The sequence below is a fragment of the Narcine bancroftii genome, chromosome 4, assembly GCF_036971445.1.
Source record: "Narcine bancroftii isolate sNarBan1 chromosome 4, sNarBan1.hap1, whole genome shotgun sequence".
Taxonomy (NCBI): domain Eukaryota; kingdom Metazoa; phylum Chordata; class Chondrichthyes; order Torpediniformes; family Narcinidae; genus Narcine; species Narcine bancroftii.
The window spans coordinates 75,644,551-75,659,754 of NC_091472.1; the positions used below are offsets into that span (position 1 = coordinate 75,644,551).

The 15,204-nt window shown below is 42.5% G+C and overlaps 1 protein-coding gene across 2 annotated transcripts in view; it reads right to left on the reverse strand.

Annotated features, from left to right (window-relative positions):
* The window catches only part of LOC138760695 (utrophin-like), a 632,519-nt gene that overhangs the window by 345,447 nt on the left and 271,868 nt on the right, over positions 1 to 15,204 (reverse strand). For both annotated transcript variants that reach the window (XM_069931641.1, XM_069931640.1), the window contains one exon: positions 14,696 to 14,866. In XM_069931641.1, the coding sequence (XP_069787742.1) occupies positions 14,696 to 14,866 (171 nt within the window). The remainder of the gene's footprint in view (positions 1 to 14,695; positions 14,867 to 15,204) is intronic.

Below are 15,204 nucleotides of genomic sequence, written 5' to 3' on the forward strand. Positions count from 1 at the left end.
TTATTGCAGCTTAAATGACAAAGGGCAGTCAGTGGCCATGTGTAAGAGAGAATAAATTTCAGGATACAGGGTGATTAGAGGAATGTGGACCCTAGAGATTGCTGTTTTGCGAGCAAGCATGAACTTAAAGGACCTCTCTTACAAATGTGAACTAACTTTCTCTGAAATCTGGTAAATTGGTTACTAGGAAATGAGCCAAAAGAGCACTGTGAGTAGAAATGGATGAAATTGATCTACTTTCAAGAGGAAACTTTCAGTTAAAGATTGAGGATGGATAATACCTTAACATTTTTCAAGACCATTTTAAAAGGATTACTTCAAGTGATTTTGATGAAAAACATTCACCAACAAGGGATGGGAAGCACCTCATTCAACTTCTCAATGACAATGTGCCATCAATATCATCAGGATAACTGACTACCAGCCAGGGCAGCCTTGGACTGTGGCAGGGCATGCAACATTCTGGATATCCTACACTGAATGACTCCAAATAGCCTATCCATCTTACAGCAAAATCTCAAGGGGTTATCAGAAACAACCAGTTCAAATGGTACATGAGAAACTCAATGCAAACCAAGACAAAAGACTTCAGCCACTCACTGAACACATTTACATTATCACCTGCTCACGCAAGCTGCAGGGCACTGCAGCAATATTTGGAATGGACAAAGGGTTCAAATGGAGATACTCAGCAGATAGCAGCTAATTGGGCAATCGAGTTCATCATTTTGATGGGCAATTGAGGTCAGGTGACCCAAACCCAAAAGTGATGGACTGTGTAGCAGAGCAGTCATTGAAGGAGTGGACTAAGTCAGAGTGGTAAGGTTTCAGCTCTACAGGCTTTGGCAAGAAGAGGCTGAGGTGGTGGTGAAGGAGTTGAAGTAAGAAACGGCCACCCTATTTGAGGAATAAAAAGGATCCAACAGGTAGGCACAGGTAAGAGCAGGTTTTTACTTATTTCAAGTTGGTCATGGGAGTCTACAAATGACATTGACAAGAAAAGGGAGGAGGTAATGAAAAGGGATTACAGTGAGCTGGGACGAAAGCTGAAAGACAGGAACACTAGGGTGGTGATCTCGGGATTACTATCTGCTCCAAATGCAAGTGATGAAAAGAATATAAGGATAAGGAAAATGAACGTGTGGCTGAGGTGCTGGTGTACAAGTCAAGGATTTGGCTTCTTGGATCATTGGGATCTCTTTTGGGGAAGGCATGATCTTTACAAGAGAGACGGGTTGCACCTAAATCCAAAAGGTGACAACATTTTGGCAAGTATGTTTGGTACAGCAGTGGGGCAAGGTTTAAACTAATTTGGCAGGGGTATGGGAACCAGAGTGATAGGGAAAAGGGTAGGGAAGATAAAGTAATGGCCAGGAAAAGTAAAATAGGAAAAGTAATGATGGGAGGAGAAAGTAAAAAATCAGATGGTGCAGTGAGTTTTCGGGTCAATGATAGTCTTAAGAAAATTACAAAGAAAAATAGTGGGCAGAAAAATCAAAAGAAAAGGTTTCAGAAGTCACTAGATATTAAAAGGACAAAGAGCATAAGGGCACTTTATCTGAATGCCCGCAGTATTAGAAATAAGGTTAGTGAACTTGAGGTGCAAATCAGTACCCATGCCTATGATTTGGTAGCCATCATGGAAACATGGCTACAAGGTGACCCTAAATGGGAATTAAACTTTCAAGGGTATCAGGTGGTGCAAAGAGATAGACAAGATGGTAAGGGAGGTGGAGTTGCACTCTTAATCAAAGATGAGCTCCAGCCAGTAGTGAGGGATGATATAAGATCTAAAGAGCATAATATTGAGTCCATTTGGGTAGAAATAAAGAATAACAAAGGGAAAAAATTATTGGTGGGTGTTATCTATCGCCAACCAAATAACAATAGTTTAGTGGCACAGGAAATAAATAGAGAGATAAGTGAGGCATGTAATAATGATACGGCAGTAGTCATGGGGGACTTTAACTTCCACATAGATTGGGAAAATCAAGTTGGTCGTGGGAATCTAGAAGAGGACTTTATAGAATGCATCCGCGATAGCTTTCTTGAGCAGCATGTTAAGGAACCCACAAGAGAAAATGTTCTCCTGGACCTAGTGTTGTGCAATGAGATAGGTAGAGTAAATGATGTAATAGTCAGAGACCATCTGGGAAATAGCGATCATAGTATGATTGAATTTCTCATTCAGATGGAAGGGGAAATAGTTAGATCTAAAACTAATATATTATGCTTAAACAGGGATGACTACCATAGGATGAGGGAGGAATTGGGCAGAGTGACTGGGAGCACAGGCTAATTGATGAAACAGTTGAGGAACAGTGGAAGATTTTCAAAGAAATATTTTGTAATGCTCAACAAAAATATATTCCGGTCAGGAAAAAGGGCAGCAAGAGAGGGAAAAATCAACCGTGGTTAACAAAGAAAATAAAAGAGAGTATAAAATTGAAGGCGCGGGTGTACAAAGCTGCAAAGAGCAGTGGGAAACTGGAAGATTGGGAAAACTTTAAGAGACAACAAGGGGTTACAAAGCAGGTAATAAGAAATGGGAAAAAGGATTATGAAAGTAAATTGGCACAAAATATAAAAACAGAAAGCAAAAAATTTTATAAATATATAAAATGGAAGAGGGTGGCCAGAGTTAACATAGGACCCTTGGAGGATGAGAAAGGAAAACTGGTAGCAAAAAATGAGGAAATGGCCAAGGCATTAAACAAATATTTTGTGTCAGTCTTCATGGTGGAAGACACGTCCAGCATGCCCAAGTGCGGAGTTAAGGATGCGAATGTTGGGGAGGGCCTTGATAAAATAGTTGTTACAAAGGAAGTAGTGATGGAGAAACTAATGGGACTAAAGCCAGACAAATCACCTGGTCCTGATGATATGCATCCAAGGGTTCTGAAGGAAATGGCAGAAGTTATAGTTGATGCATTGGTGGTCATATACCAAAATTCCTTGGATTCTGGGCAGGTCCCGGCAGACCGGAAGACAGCAAATGTCATGCCACTTTTTAAGAAGGGATGTAGGCAGAAGACTGGAAATTATCGGTCAATTAGCTTGACGTCTGTAGTTGGAAAAATGCTTGAAGCCATCATTAAAGATGAAATAGTGAAACTTTTGGAACGTAAGGGTTCAATCAGGCAGATGCAACATGGTTTTAGAAAGGAAAGATCTTGTTTGACAAACTTGTTAGGATTCTTTGAGGATATAATGGGTGCGGTGGATAGAGGGGAACAGGTTGATGCTGTATATTTGGATTTCCAGAAAGCGTTTGATAAGGTGCCGCACAAGGGACTTATCAGTAAGTTAGAGGAAAGTGGAGTCCGGGAAGTATATTGGCCTGGGTTGAAAATTGGTTGTCTGACAGGAGGCAGAGAGTCGGGATAAGTGGGAGTTTTTCAGGTTGGCAGAGAGTGGTAAGTGGGGTGCCGCAGTTGTGTTAGGCCCACAACTGTTCATCATTTACATTGATGACTTGGAGGAGGCGACAAAATGTGGTGTAGCCAAGTTTGTGGATGACACCAAATTGAGTGGAAGAGCAAATTGTAATGAGGATGTGGAGAGTCTGCAGAGGGATATAGTTAAGCTGGATGAGTGGGCAAAGGTCTGGTAGATGGAGTACAATATTAGTCAGTGTGAGGTTATCCACTTTGGCAAGAAAAATAAAAGAGCTGAATATTATTTAAAGGGTGAAATACTACAGCATGCTGTTGTGCAGAGGGACTTGGGAGTGCTTGTGCATGAATCGCAAAAAGTTAGGTTGCAGGTGCAGCAGGTTGTTAAGAAGGCAAATGGAATGTTGGCCTACATCGCTAGAGGAATTGAATTCAGGAGTAGGGAGGTAATGTTGCAACTGTATAAAGTACTGGTGAGACCGCACCTGGAGTACTGTGTCCAGTTCTGGTCTCCATATTTGAGGAAGGATATACTGGCTTTGGAGACAGTCCAGAGGAGGTTTACTAGGTTGATCCCTGGGATGGAGGGGTTGACTTATGATGAAAGATTACATCGTCTAGGATTGTATTCGCTCGAGTTCAGAAGAATGAGAGGAGATCTTATAGAAACATATAGGATTATGAAGGGTATGGATAGGATAGATGTAGGAAGGTTTTTTGAGCTGGCCGGGGAAACTAAAACGAGAGGACACAGTCTCAAGATTCGGGGGAGTAGATTTAGGACAGAGATGAGGAAAAATAGTTTTTCCCAGAGAGTAGTGAATGTTTGGAATTCTCTAACCAGGGAAGTGGTTGAGGCTGCCTCATTAAACATATTTAAAATTCAGTTAGATAAATTTTTACATGATAGAGGAATTAGGGGATATGGGGAGAAGGCAGGTAGGTGGAGTTAGGTCATAAATTAGATCAGCCATGGTCATATTGAATGGGCCATTTTTGGTCTACTCCTGTTCCTACTTCCTATGTTCCTATGTACCTATGTTCCTATTCCTCTCATCATAGACAGTGGGAATGGCAGCCAAGGCAGGGGAATGCTCCTCTTGCAGAAGGATGCAGTAGTGTTACTGACTACCTATCCTGTGAAAAGTGCAACCAGTTGCAGCTCCTGACAAACCGAGTTAAGAAAATGGAGCTGGATAAACTCTAGATAATTTGGAAGGCTGAGTAGGTGATAGACATGAGTTACAAGGATTTTTCCACATCTAGGAGGCAGGAGGAGGGTAAATGGGTGACAGTTAGGAGAGGAAAGGGAACAGGCAGGCAGTGCAGGACACTCCTGTGGCTATTCCCCTCAATAACAATTTTTTATACTGTTGGAGGGGATGACCTACCAAAGACAAGCCACGGCAATCAGGTACCAAGTCTGGTCTTGTGGCTAAGAAGGGAAGGGAGGAGAAGAGGCGAGCTGTGGTAATCGGGGATTCCACAGTTAGGGAAACAGATACGAGGTTCTGTGGAAGAGATTGAGAATCCCAGGATGCCAGTGTCCGGGATATTCTCAGATTGAGTTCACACCATTCTCAGGAGGGAGGGTGAGCAGCCAGATGTCATGGTCCATGTCGGGACCAATTACATGGGTAGTAAGGGTGAGGAGCTCCTGCAAGGAGAGTTCAAGGAGTTAGGTTGAAGGACAGGGTTTTTTATTAGGGATAGTCAACATGGCTTTGTGCATAGTAGGTTGTGTTTAACCAATCTGATAGATCTTATCGGACAGGTTACCTGGAAAGGTGATGAAGGAAAAGCTATGGATGTTCCCTACATGGACTTTAAGGTCCCACATGGGAGGCTAGTCAGGAAGGTTCAGGATTGCTACTGTGCCATGTGTGCTAGTAAGGTTAGAAATAGGAGGATAATGCAGCTTAACGCATAGCTACAGACATGGTGCAGGAAGGAGGGTTTCAGGATCGTTGGGCTCTTTTTTTCAGGTAAGGTGGGACCTGTTTCAATGGGATGGTTTGCATCTGAACTGGAGGGGAACTAATATCCTTGCAGATGGTTTGCTGGTGCTGCTCCAGGGTGGAAATGTTCTCAGGTGCATCAATTTCAATGCAAGGAGTATTGTAGGAAAGGCAGATGAGCCGAGTGCGTGGATTGGCACGTGAAATTATGACATTGTGGCCATTAGTGAAACTTGGTTGCAGGAGGGGCAGGACTGGCAACTCCATGTTCCAGGCTTCCATTGCTTCAGACTTAATAGAACGGGGTAGGGGGTGTGGTAATGAAAAGGGGATGAGTGGTTTTGCTCATCAGGGAAAATATCACAGCTGTGTTCAGAGGGCTTGTCTACTGAGGCTATATGGGTGGAGCTGAGAAATGGGACCAAACACATGGGGTTGTGTTATAGACTGCCCAATAGTCAACAAGAATTGGAGGAGCAAATTTGTCGAGAGATAGCAGACAGCTGCAGGAAGCATGAAGTTTTGATAGTAGATTTGATTGCAAGTCCCATAATGTAAAAGGGCTGGATGGCTTAGAGTTTGTCAAATGTGTTCAGGAAAGTTATCTCAATCAATATATAGAGGTACCAAGGAGAGAGAATGCAACACTGGATCTCCTATTAGGGATTGAGACAAGACAGGTGACAGAAGTAATGTGTTGGGGAACATTTTGAGTCCAGTGATCGTAACGCCATTAGTTTCAAGTTAATTATGAAGGATAGGTCTGGGCCTCAGGTTGAGATGCTAAATTGGATAAAGGCCAAATGAGAAATGATCTAAAATGTGTGGATTGGGAGAAATTGTTTTCAGGCAGCGATAAGTGGAGGACCTTCAAAGGTGCAATTTAAAGTGTAGAATTTGTATGGTGCTGACAGAATTAAAGGCAAAGCTAGTAGGCATAGGGAACCTTGGTTTTTGAAGAATATTGGGGATCTGGTTCAGAAGGAGAGAGGGGTATACAGCAGGTATAGACAACATGGAGCAAATGAGGTGCTTAAGGAGTATTTTTAAAAATGCAAGAAAAACCTCAAGAAGAAAATCAGGAAGGCTAAAAGAAGACATGAGGTGGCTTTGGCAGACAATGTAAAGGAAAATCCTAAGGGTTTCTGCAGATATATTAAGAGCAAAAGGATAGTATGGGATAAAATTGGTCCCCTCGAAAAGATGGGAGAGATCTTAAATAGTATTTTTTTTTGCATCCGTATTCACTCAGAAAATGGACATCGTGTGGGAAGTAAGGAAATCAGGTTGTGAGGACATCGAACCTTTCCAGATTAAAGAGGAGAAAGTGCTTATTTTCTTAAGGCAAATAAGGGTGGATATATCCCCAGGGCCTAACAAGACCTTGAGGGAAGCTAGTGCAAAAATATTTTAATTGTTCTCAGCCATGGTTGTGGTACCAGAGGATTGGAGGGTAGCTCACATTGTTCCATTGTTTAAAAAAAAGGCTCCAAAAGTAACCCTGGAAATCATAGGCTGGTGTGTCTAATTTCAGTAAATTGTAAATTATTGGAAGGTGTTTTAAGAAATCGGATACAAAAGTATTTTTATTAGAGATAGTCAACATGGCTTTGTGCATGGTAGGTTGTGTTTAACCAATCTGATAGAACTTATCGGACAGGTTACCTGGAAAGGTGATGAAGGAAAGACTATGGATGTTGCCTGCATGGACTTTAAGGTCCCAAATGGGAGGCTAGTCAGGAAGGTTCAGACACTAAGGATTCATGACGAAACATTAAACTGGATTCGACAATGGATGGACAGGAGAAGCAAGAGTCGTAGACTTCTCAGACTGGAGGCCTATGACTTGTGATATGCCTCATGGATCGGTGCTGGTGCCATTGTTTTTTTCATTTATATCAATTATCTGGATGATAATGTGGTAAACTGGATCAGCAAGTTTGCAGGTGACACTAAGATTGGAGGCAATGTGGACAGCAAAACATGTTTTCAAAGCCTGCAGAGGGATCTGGTCCAACTGGAACAAAGGACTGAAAAATGGCATATGGAATATAATGCAGACAAATGTGACGTGTTACATTTTGTGACGTGTTACATTTTGGTGGGACAAACCAAGAAAGGTCATACACAGTAAATAAGACATTAAGGAGTGTAATAGAATAAAGGGATCTGGGAATACAGATACAGAATTCCCTAAAAGTGACGTCACAGGTGGATAGGGTTGTAAAGAGAGCTTTTGGCATTGTAAATTAAAGTATTGAGTTTTTTTGTTCAAAGTGTGGCTTTACATCGGCGACTCCTTGCATGCAGCTCTGACAGGAATTACCAAATATTCACATTCAGAACTACTAAAACTCAAACACAAACCCAGAAACATAAAATCAAACTCACCCGATAATATAGATGCCCTAAGATCACTGGCAGACATTGGAATTGGCAGAATCAGCAGTCTCTGTCATGCCGTGTGACCTTTAAACAGCCGGCAATCGGGCCATTTAAATTTTGCGGGAGTCGCAAACAGCAGATTCTCAATACGTTTAAACATTGTGAGTGATTTAAACCACTTAAACACCATGGGAACTACCAGCAGGGGACCAAAGGGCCAGGTAAAGAAGACCTGACCACGTGGCGGGGGGAGGGGAAGGTAACAGGTCAAAATGAGATGCCGGGCCACGAGGCTTCCGCTCCTACCATCCTCCATCCTCTTGACCAATGTACAATTCTCGGAGAGCAAACTTGATGTACTCCAAGCCAGACTACAACATCAGAGAGCCATCAGGGAGTGCTGCTTGATGTGCTTTACAGAAACAATGCTAAACACAGACATTCACAATATAAAGGAACAGAAGTAGGCCATTTGGCCCATCGAGTCAGCTCTACCACTCCACCATGAGCTAAACCATTTTCCCATCTAGTTCCAATTTCTGGCCTTTTCCCCATATCCCTTGATCCCTGACTAATTAAATACTTATCAATCTCCTTAAACTTCCCCAGTGATTGGGCCTTCACAGCTGTACATAGTAATGAATTCCACAAATCCACGACCCTCTGGCTAAAGACATTTCTCCTCATCTGTTTTAAATGGGTACTCTCTAATTCTAAGACAGTGCACATTTGACCTGGACTCACCCACCAAGGGAAACAACATTTCATAATTTGAAATGTTTTTAGGAGATCCCCTCTCATTCTTCCATACTCCAACTAATACTATCCAAGAACCAATAAACACTCCTCATTTGTTAGCCCTTACATTCCAGGAATCATCCTGGTAAATCTTCTCTGAACTCTCTCCAGCATCAGTACATCCCTTCTCAGATAAGGGCCCAAATCTGCACATAGTGGTCCAAATGAGGTCTCACCAGTACCCCGTGGAGCATCACCAACACTTCTACTCTTGAACACTATTCCTCTTGAAATGAAAGCCAATATAGCATTCACTTTCTTTACTGCCAATCCAACCTGTTTGTTAAACTTTAGGATATCCAAGTCCCTATACACTTCTAAATTTTGAATTTTCTCCCCATCCAAATAATAATCAGCCTGTTTATTTCCTTTTCCAAAATGTACAACCGTATATTTCTCCACATTGTATCTCATCTGCCATTTCTTTGCCCGCTCTCCTAAACTGTCCAAGTCTCCCTGCAATCTTTCGGTTTCTTCATCTGCAAACTTAGCCACAAAACCATTCAATCCATAATCTAAATCATAAATATACCTTGTAAAAAGAAGCGGCCCCAACACTGGCCCCTGCGGAACACCACTAGTAACTAGCAACCAACCAGAACAGGATCCCTTTATTCCCACCCTTTGCTTTCTACCTATCATCCAATCTAATATCTTTCCTGTAATTCCATGGATTCTCATTTTAATAAAGCAGCCTTTTTTGCAGCACCTTATTGAAGGCTTTTTGAAAATCCAAATTCACAACATCTACAGCCTTTTATCCATTTTACTTGATTACCTCAAAATTCCATGTTGGTTTGGATCTATCATGTCATGCACCTTGAGGTATTTCATACCCTCGTCCTTGAGGATCGGCTCCAGGAACTTTCCAACTACCGATGTCAGGCTAATAGGCCTGTAATTTCCTTTTTTCTGCCTCCTTCCTTTCTTAAAAAGCAGAACCACATTTGCTACCTTCCAGTCCTCTGGAACCATGACAGAGTCTATTGATCCCTCAAAAATAATTTCCAATGCCTCCACAATCTCCAAAGCCACCTCCTTCAGAAACCGTGGGTGCACCTCATCTGGTCCAGGAGCCTTACCAAGCACTTCCTCTCCAGTAATCTTGACTGTAGCTAATTCTATTCACTGAGACCTCTATCAGGAATATTGCTAATGTATTCCACAATGATGACTGATGCATAATACTCATTTAGTTCCTCTGTTCCCCATAATAATTTATCAACAGCATTTTCAAATGGTCCTATATTTACCTGTACCTCTATTTTACTCTTCATATTTTTAAAAACTCAGTATCCTTTTGTTTGTATTTTCCAACTTCCTTTCACAATTCATCTTTTATTTCCTAATGACTTTGTTTCTTTCTGTTTTCCCACTAATTTTTGCTTCCTTGTATGCCCTCCCTTTTGCCTTCACTTTAGCCCCAACCTCTCGTTAGCCACATTTGTGCCATTTTTCCATTCATCATTTTCTTTTTTCTTGGAATATACCTATCCTGCACTTTCCTTACTTCTTGTAGAAGTATCATCCAATTCTACTCTGCCGTCCCTCCATCTATCTTACTTTTCCAGTCAACTTGGGCCAGTTCCTCTCCCATATTTTCCTTTGTTCCACTGAAACACCTGGTATCAGCTTCTCTTTCTCAAATTTGAAACTACTTCCTAAGGGTCCCATTACCTTTAATTTCCTCATCACCTCAGGTTCATTACACAGCTCCCAATCCAAAAAATCTGATCCCCTGGTGGGCTTATTAACAAGCTGCTCCAAAAAGCCATCCTATGGGCATTTTACAAACTCCCTCTCCTGAGATCCAGTACCTTCCCAATCCCCTTTCATGTTAAAATCCCCCATAATTATTTTGACATTTTCCTTCTGGCACGCTTTTTCTATTTCCAGCTGTAACTTATAGTTCATCTCCCCGCTTTGTTTGAGGGCCTGTAGAAAACTGCTATAAGTGTCCTTTTATCCTTGCTATTTCTTAACTCAGCCTATAAGGATTCTACCACTTCTGACCCTTTGTCCCTTCTTTCTAGTGATTTAATATTATTGTTTACCATCAGGGCCACACCACCCCCTCTACCTACCTTCTTATCTTTCCTATACACTGTGTACCCTTAAACGTTCAGCTCCCAATCACATTCATCATTAAGCCATGTCATGGATCTGTAGCTGCGCAACAAGGTCATTTACTTTATTGCTAATGCTATGTGCATTTAAGTACAGTACCCTTATACCAGAATCTGTTACTGATTTTGTTGTTTTTCTATTGCACTGCAAATTATCCTGACTTTTCACCTGCCTGTCCTTTTTGTCAACTTTGCTGCACAGTATTTTTGACTTTTTTCTATTTTCCTTTTTCTCGACCCTAACACCCCAGTTTCGCTCCTCCTGCCAACTTAGTTTAAAACCTCCCTAATAGGTATGTTAAAAATCTCCACCAGGATGTTGATACACTTTGAGTTCAGGTGTATCCCCCCATTTTTGTGTAGGTATTACCTCCCCCAAAATAGATCCCAATGATCCAAGAATTTGAAACCCTGTCTCCTGCACCAGTGTCTTAGCCATGTATTCATCTGCCTAATTTTGCTATTTTTGTCTTTTTTTAAGCACGTGGCACAGCCAACATTCCTGAGATTATCACCAAGGGTTACACTCCCCGTCGAGCTGACCAAACATTGGTGTCTGGAAAAACCAAGGGAGGTGGCGTTTATGTCATCATCAATTCATCGGGGTGCACATCCCCATCCAGCTCCCCCAACAAGCAACATCTGGCAATCAAGAGCTGTCCATTCTGCCTGCCGAGGGAGTTCACCTGGTCACAGTGTACATTCTACCTCAGGCTAATGTCAGGCTGTCACTGGAGGGACTGAGCACTGTGATTAATAGCCACGAGACAGCTCATCCTGATGCCTTCCCATCATTGCAGGGTACTTCAATCAGGCCAACCTGAAGAAGTCTCTGACAAACTACTACCAACATGTCACATGCAAGACCAGGGGACCAACACACTCGCCACTGCTACATCACCATGAAGAACACAGACCAAGCAATACCACAACCTCACTTCAGCAAGGCTGATCACCTGGCTGTACTTCTACTCCTGATATTCAAGCAGAGACTGAGATCCATAGCACCAGAATATGGCAAAAGTTTGGTTGAGGGAGGCAGAGGAGCATCTGGAAGACTGCTTTGAATCAGTGGACTGGAACGTATTTAATAACTCATCCACAGACTTGATGAATATGCAACAGGTGTCACCGACTTCATCAAGACTTGTGTGGGTGTGTGTGTGTGCCCACACACACTTACCGGGTATTCCCCAACCAGAAGCCCTGGATGAATCAGAGAATTTGCAATCTGCTGAGGGCGAAAACAAGGGTGTTTAAGGCCAGGGTTCAGAATTTTTACAAGTCAAGATACGACCTGCAGAAGACCATCTCTGAAGCAAAGTGGCAATTCCAGAGGGAGACAGAAACAGAGACACGCCAGTTATAGCAGGGAGTGCAGGCCATTACAGCCTACAAAGAGAGGGCAAACACTATCGATGGCTGTGATTCTTCATTACTCAATGAGCTGATCACCACCTATGCCCAATTTGAGAAGAAGAACCAAACAGTACCTACGAGAATCCCTGAAAAGGCTGAGGACCCTGTAATATCTGTCTCTGAGAGTGACATCAGAACATCCTTCAAGAGGGTCACAACATCATTTGCAAGGTGTCGGGCCCTGACGGAGTACCTGGTAGGGTACCAAAAATCTGTGCCAACCAACTAGCTGAGTATTCAATTACATTTTCAACCTCTCATTGCGAGTCAGAGGGTCCCACCGACTTCAAAAGGGCATCAGTCATCCCGGTGCCCAAGAAGAGCAGTGTGAGCTGCCTCAACAATTACTGCTCAGTAGCACTAACTTCTACTGTGATTAAATGCTTTGAGAGGCTAGTCATGGCCAGAATTAACATGTACCTAAGCAAAGATCTGGATCCACTACAATTTGCCTTTTCATCACAATTGCTCCACAGCAGATGCAATATCTCTGGTTCTTTACTCAGCTCTGGATCACCTCAAAAACAGCAATTCATACATACAGCTGCAAATCGACTACAGCTCGGCCTTCAATACCATTATTCCCTCAATACTGGTCAAGAAGCGAGAAATTCTAGGCCTCTGTATCCTGCTCTGCAACTGAATTCTTCCCTTTCTCATCGGAAGACCACAGTCAGTACGAATAAGAAACAACATCTCCTCATTTATCACCAGACCCCAAGAATGCCTGCTTAGCCCTCTGCTTTACTCTTGTACATCCATGACTGTGTGGCCAGGCACAATTTCAATGCTATCTATAAGTTTGCCGATGACACCACAGTTGTCAACAGAATCACAAACGGCATTGTGAACTTCAGAAGGAAGTCAGGGGAACACAATCCAGTCCTCATCGAGGGCTCAGTAGTGGAGAGGGTCAAGAATTTCAAATCCCTGGGTGTCAACATCTCCGAGGATCTCTCCTGGAGCCTCCTCATTGATGCAATCACAAAGAAGGCTTGCCAGTGGCTATACTCTGTGAGGTGTTTGATGAGATTTGGTTTGTCACCAAAGGCTCTTGTAAACTTCTACCGTGGAGAGCATTTTGGCTGGTTGCATCACTGTCTGGTATGGAGGCACCAAGTCTCAGAAGAAGAATAAACCCCAGAGGTTTGTTAACTCAGGCCAAACCCTCTTCACTCTGCTACATCAGGAAAAAAGTACAGGATCTGAAAAACAAGCATTCAGCGGCACAAGGACAGCTTCTTTCCCACTGCCATCAGATTCCTGAATAATCAATGACCCAAAAACACTGTCTTACTTTTTGAATCAATACTATATTTTTAAATTTATATTAATGTTGGAATATGGTATGAATGTTTGCACTATGATGCTGTGGCAAAACACCTAATTTCATGACTTATTTTTGATAATAAAGTCTGACTCTGAGGAGCTGGGATGTTATAATAAAGTTGTATAAGACATTGGTGAGGCCAAATTTGGAGTATTGTGTGCAGCTTTTGGTACCTAACTCCAGGAAAGGTATTAACAAGATAGAAAGAGTGCAGAGAAGATTTACTAGGATGTTGCCCAGACTTCAGGAACTGAGTTACAGGAAAAGGTTAAACAGGTTAGGACTTTATTCCCAGGAACATAGAAGAATAAGGGAAGATTAATAGAAGTATTTAAAATTCTGAGGATAGACAGAGTAAATAGAGATAGGCTTCCTCCACTGAGGGTATGTGAGATACAAACCAGAGAACATGGATTAACAGTGAAAGGGAAAAAGCTTAGTGGGGAATATGAGGGGGTATTTCTTCACTTAGAAAGTGGTGGAGTGTGGAATGAGCTGCTAGCTGAAGTGGTGAATGTGGGCTCAATTTTAGTATTTAAGAAGAATTTGGACAGGTACATGAATGAAAGAGGAATGGAGGGCTATGGATTAGGTGCGGGTCAGTGGGTCAAGGCAGAAAAATGTTTCAGCACAGACTAGAGGGTAGGTCACGTCTCCAGAATGGAGGACCATCGCTTTCCCAAGATCGTGTTATATGGCCACCGAGACAGAGGTGCACCAAAGAAGAGGTACAAGGACTGCCTAAAGAAATCTCTTGGTGCCTGCCACATTGACCACCGCCAGTAGGCTGATATCGCCTCAAACCGTGCATCTTGGCGCCTCACAGTTGGGCGGGCAGCAACCTCCTTTGAAGAAGACCGCAGAGCCCACCTCATTGACAAAAGACAAAGGAGGAAAAACCCAACACCCAACCAACCAATTTTCCCTTGCAACCGCTGCAACTGTGTCTTCCTGTCCCGCATCGGACTTGTCAGCCACAAACGAGCCTGCAGCTGACGTGGACATTAATCTTTGTCCGCGAAGCCAAGCCAAAGAAAAGAAAGAAGAATGTTATATGGCTCTAAATGATGGTCTTACCAGCATTCTCCACACTCCATAAATAAACTATGCCACAAATAAACAGGTAATTTCACCATTTAATTACCTCGTGTGTAATTCTTTTTAAACCCCGTCAGTAAAGAAAAATGCTTCCCATTTTCTGTGATGAAGAGGAAGCCTACAAATAAACCATAACCCTTGAATCACAATTCATGCATTAGGCAAAACTGCCAGAGAAATACTCACTTTTATCCATTTGATATCTGCATCTATGTTATCAGACATCACTCCTTCAGATGATTTGTGAATCACTTCATCTTCTCTGGCAGCCAATCTCTCCAACAGAGATTTGGACTCATTCTTCCACTTGCGAGATAAATGCAAGGCCTTTTCTAAGTCCTGCTTCCCTTCAGTGACCTGCAAATCAAGAGCAATGTGTGTGAAATTTGGATCTGATATTGAAGTGGAATGATGAGAAAAGCAAGGCCCCAAAATCAGCCTCAAACCTGTTCTGAGAAATTCTCTTCAGGTTATTGTTAGAGAAATTATAATGTAAAGACATCTACACTTCTTTATAGGGACATCCCATAGGCAGCAGACAGAAGTCCCTATCAGCCACCAATCCAATCATCCACTTCATCCTGGTAGCTCCTGGTCCTCTGATTTGCCATTTGGACCTGACTATCCCTAGGCAGCTGCCTCGCAATCCCCTTACCCAACACTTCATCTTGACATTCCCCCATCTACCCCCCCCT